The sequence below is a fragment of the Olea europaea genome, chromosome 23 (genome assembly GCF_002742605.1).
Source record: "Olea europaea var. sylvestris chromosome 23, O_europaea_v1, whole genome shotgun sequence".
NCBI classification, from domain to species: Eukaryota; Viridiplantae; Streptophyta; class Magnoliopsida; order Lamiales; family Oleaceae; genus Olea; species Olea europaea.
In genome coordinates this window covers 10,816,409-10,820,494 of record NC_036259.1, presented here as the reverse complement: position 1 = coordinate 10,820,494, position 4,086 = coordinate 10,816,409, and the positions used below count along the sequence as shown (strand labels likewise).

Here is a 4,086-nt window from a genome sequence, read left to right as displayed (position 1 = left end):
AATGTAATAAAGGAATTCTGTACTGATTTCATCGAGTTAAAGGCTGAATAATTGGAGCAAACATGACTGGTAGCTCCTGAATCCACCACCCAAAGTCCAGGAGAATTCAGCAATGGATTGGGAGAAATGGAGAAACATGTACCTGACACCTGATTAGAATGAACAGAAGCTATTGTATCAGTTTTTGCAAAAGCCAAATGACTATTTAAGATGTCCATCAGGTGCTGGTGTTGTGCAGGATTCAAAGTCTGTATGAAGTCTCCAACATCATCAATGGCGGAATAACCAATTGATGAAGATGACTGAATTTGATTCGAAGCATCTATGGGCATCATCATGAATCAGATGATCTTTGAATCAAAACGATCAATGAATCAGAATTTCTCCAGTTCAACCGATAGCTCTGATACCATATTACAGCAGAAGAACTGGAGGAATATCAGAGAAGAAGAACTGAAGGAAGCTTCTAGAAAATGGAGGGAAATCTTATTCAAAAGAAAATGAGTTACATCAGCCGTATATATAGAGTTTGTGTGAACTAATTAGACAGCACATTGACAACTGTACAATAGCCTAACTGATTTACAAACTAATTACGAAACTAAACAGCTAACTAATATTCTGATAGATCGCAATACCAAAGGTCCAATACTGTCTTGTGCACCTTCTATGGTTCACTGTCTATTTCAGGTGAAAATTGATCATCTCCAGACCAGTACGCAACCAACCAGTATATTAGTAAGTTAACAAAACTTCCAAAAATCAGCATCGCATAATAATTGTCCAAATGACTTGTATATATATCATGCCCAAACCAGCTACCGAAAATAAGGATACAAACTATACTAAGAAACTTTCCGATGCCTATCACACATTCTCCAAACGGTGGTCCGTAGTTCTTTAGAGATTCAGGAACCTGGGAACGAAAGAAACTTTGAAGCCCACCTTCTGAAAGTCCTTTCATAATTCCCAAGAAGATAAATTGTGGAGTTAGGCTAAAAATATTCGTATATGAACTTGGCTTATCGTAATACAGCAAGTGAGCTGCATTTTTCCAAGCAAATATGCAACAAATGACAGAAAATGTCATTCCGATACCGATTCTCACCAGTATTATGAGTTGTCCATTCATTTCATTACCAATCTTTCGAAATAGGAAGTCATATAGATAATCAATTGCAAAGCTTGTGACTGTTACTAATATAACAAAAACAGTAGCAGGGAATTTGTCATCAATGTTGCTTGCTTGCTCGAAAAAGAAGGTGCTCCCTGTCGCATCAACCAGACTGTATGTAAGGAAAGTTGTCCACATAGGAACCATCCCTAATAAAAATTTATCTTCACTCACTTGTGCAGCAGTGCAAGGCTTGTCTGGCCTATTTTCCTTTTCAATCACAATGGGAGCTTTATCTAACCACCTAACGTTTACAAACAAAGACTGTTACTAATATAACAAAAACAGTAGCAGGGAATTTGTCATCAATGTTGCTTGCTTGCTCGAAAAAGAAGGTGCTCCCTGTCGCATCAACCAGACTGTATGTAAGGAAAGTTGTCCACATAGGAACCATCCCTAATAAAAATTTATCTTCACTCACTTGTGCAGCAGTGCAAGGCTTGTCTGGCCTATTTTCCTTTTCAATCACAATGGGAGCTTTATCTAACCACCTAACGTTTACAAACAAAATGCAGTGCATGTTCAGTACATAAAATCAATAATCTCGTAAAGTCAGAAACCGAGTGAAGGGACATACCTCAACCATGAAATGTGAGGCGCAATACGTTTAACACCTTCATAGCGAAGATTTCTTTTTAGTACTGCTGTTTTGATAACAAATAGAACATCAGAGATGGCGCTGCCTGTTGGTCGATTGCATTCGTAAAATTTTGCACCTAACCAGAACCACAGGTATGCAACCATCATTGCAATTGCAGAGATCATAGAAAGCAGCTTCGGTGAACTCGGGACAAAAATAGCTGGAATAGCTCCCAAGATAGATGCAGAGCACCACCAGACGTTGCTACGGCTATGTTGTCGTTCTTCATCCTCTTCTGCGGTTGGGATATCCTTCGCCATGAATTGATCATCAAGAAACGCTTTCAAGGATACAGCTTTTGCTGCTTTCGCCAGAGTTATTAGCACCAATCCCAAGTAAGCAGTTCGAATCTCTGTATTTGTATGCCAGGCCGCATTCCAGAACAGCCCCAACCCCTACAAAATGTGAATTGATTTAGAAAAACTGTGAATAAGACGAGTCATATCATTTGAGAGAAAATAGTGGTGGGTTTAACGTTAATCTCTCATTACAAAACTCACAATGTTGTAAGATATGGTGGAGTAAACCACCATTTTGAAGCGGGCCAGATAGGCATCCGATGCAAAAGCAAATAAAATTTGCAGAACTGCCGAGGTTCCTTCCTGTAAATTGACAGCTTTAGCCGATTTTGGTATGTCCCATACAACTGGGAGATGAGTGTACAGGATATCTACCAGTGCATTCTCTACGAAACTGTGGACAAATATAAGGCCTACAGAAATTTAAGCCAAGTGTTAGAATTTAGGAAGACAGTCAAAGTCAGCATAATTATTCTTAATTTACCAAATATAAACAATGCTTCCTTTGAGAAAACAACGTAGTAACGAAAATTGTCCAAACACCAGTTGGTTATCCTCATAACGATTCCACTGCTATAAAAAAGTAAATCTGATTGTATAGTCAGTCTTCTACTTCTTGAAAATTAAGGCATTTATATAGGCTCAAAATACGTGTGAACAAATGCATTAGTTGGTGTTAACCCCAAAAAGTGCGCCAACAGATACCGGTCCCACCCGCGCTTGCGTGGGCGAATTTCCAACACGCTAAGACACGTGGACGATCTAAACGAGCGGTTCAAAGGGGCGTGGGAGTAGCCCAACGACGCGGGACGGTGACGTTCGGGATCCGGCGGGTTGTTCGTAATCCGGTTGTACAATAATTACCAACCGGTGCTCGTAGATATATGCAAAAATGTATAAACTCGATTTGTGTATTGCCAGTAAAATGGGAGAGAGTTGAGTAAAATGTAGTATTTAGTATTGATTCTTGCATTAGTCCTTTGACGTTATACAATGGGGGTATTTATAGTGATACATATGGAATGGGGGCCCTCGGATGAAGTGGCACGTGGCCTCATCTCCTTAGTTTAAACGTCTGTTTTTAGGCATGGGATTTGACTTGCTAGCTTACGGCGCATTTATTGCTTGTGCCGGGCCTCCACGCTAGTGACAAGACTTGACCTTTATGCTTATGACAGGCATTCCATCAATCATTCGAATAAGATCTGTGCGGGCGATCTCTTGGGAGAAGTGACCATGGAGGATGTTTCCTTGTGGTTGAGGCTCGCGCATCAACTCCGGGGCTTCGTCCATTCGAGGACCTCAGCTACAACCAAGAGCTTCCACGCCTTGGGCCACGGAGCCTCGATTAGAAGCAGTTCGGATGTAACCCACCTCGGCAATGTGGGCCACCTCGGCAGGAATGCCACGTGGGTCAGGATGAGTGGCCCACTGGCCCAGGTGGATATGACAGGTGCGACAACACGCAACAATAGTCCCCCAAGTCCAAGTATGATCATTAATGTAATGCGTGGACTTTAACGGAGTAAAAGTTGAAAGAATTTTTGAATTTTTTGAACCGGTTTGAATGTCGGATGGCATATGAGGAAGCCGAGGTGGTTGGGAAACCGAACCTGCGAGACTTGAATGCTGAATGCGTCTGAAGAAGCCGAGGTGGTTGGGAAACCGAACCTACGAGGCTTGAATGCTGAATGCGCCAGAAGAAGCCGAGGTGGTTGGGAAATCGAACCTGCGAGGCTTGAATGCTGAATGCGTCTGAAGAAGCCGAGGTGGTTGGAAAACCGAACCTGCGAGGCTTGAATGCTGAATGCGTCTGAAGAAGCCGAGGTGTTCAATGGTAATTATTGTGCTTTGGTCTCTGTGTCAATGATTTGATGTTTTGTGCTTGTTTTCGAGGAAAGGTAACTGAACCGTTACGACTTCCAAGGTGCTGGCGCCGACGAATTAAAAATGCAATTATGAAAGCAGCTGGC

At 41.9% G+C, this 4,086-nt stretch overlaps 2 protein-coding genes across 2 annotated transcripts; both read right to left on the bottom strand.

Annotated features, from left to right (window-relative positions):
* Positions 1-667: 667 nt before the first annotated feature.
* On the bottom strand, positions 668-1,321 carry LOC111372014 (protein NRT1/ PTR FAMILY 5.5-like). Its single transcript, XM_022994152.1, has 2 exons — positions 1,141-1,321; positions 668-1,044 (listed from the first exon to the last, which is right to left on the bottom strand). The coding sequence occupies exons 1-2, from the start codon at positions 1,319-1,321 to the stop codon at positions 668-670; spliced, it is 558 nt and encodes a 185-aa protein (XP_022849920.1).
* Positions 1,322-1,418: 97 nt separating this feature from the next.
* On the bottom strand, positions 1,419-3,231 carry LOC111372013 (protein NRT1/ PTR FAMILY 5.6-like). The gene is made up of 4 exons (XM_022994151.1): positions 3,225-3,231; positions 2,315-2,526; positions 1,752-2,209; positions 1,419-1,665 (listed from the first exon to the last, which is right to left on the bottom strand). Exons 1-4 carry the CDS (start codon positions 3,229-3,231, stop codon positions 1,419-1,421), a joined length of 924 nt encoding a protein of 307 aa, XP_022849919.1.
* Positions 3,232-4,086: the final 855 nt, after the last annotated feature.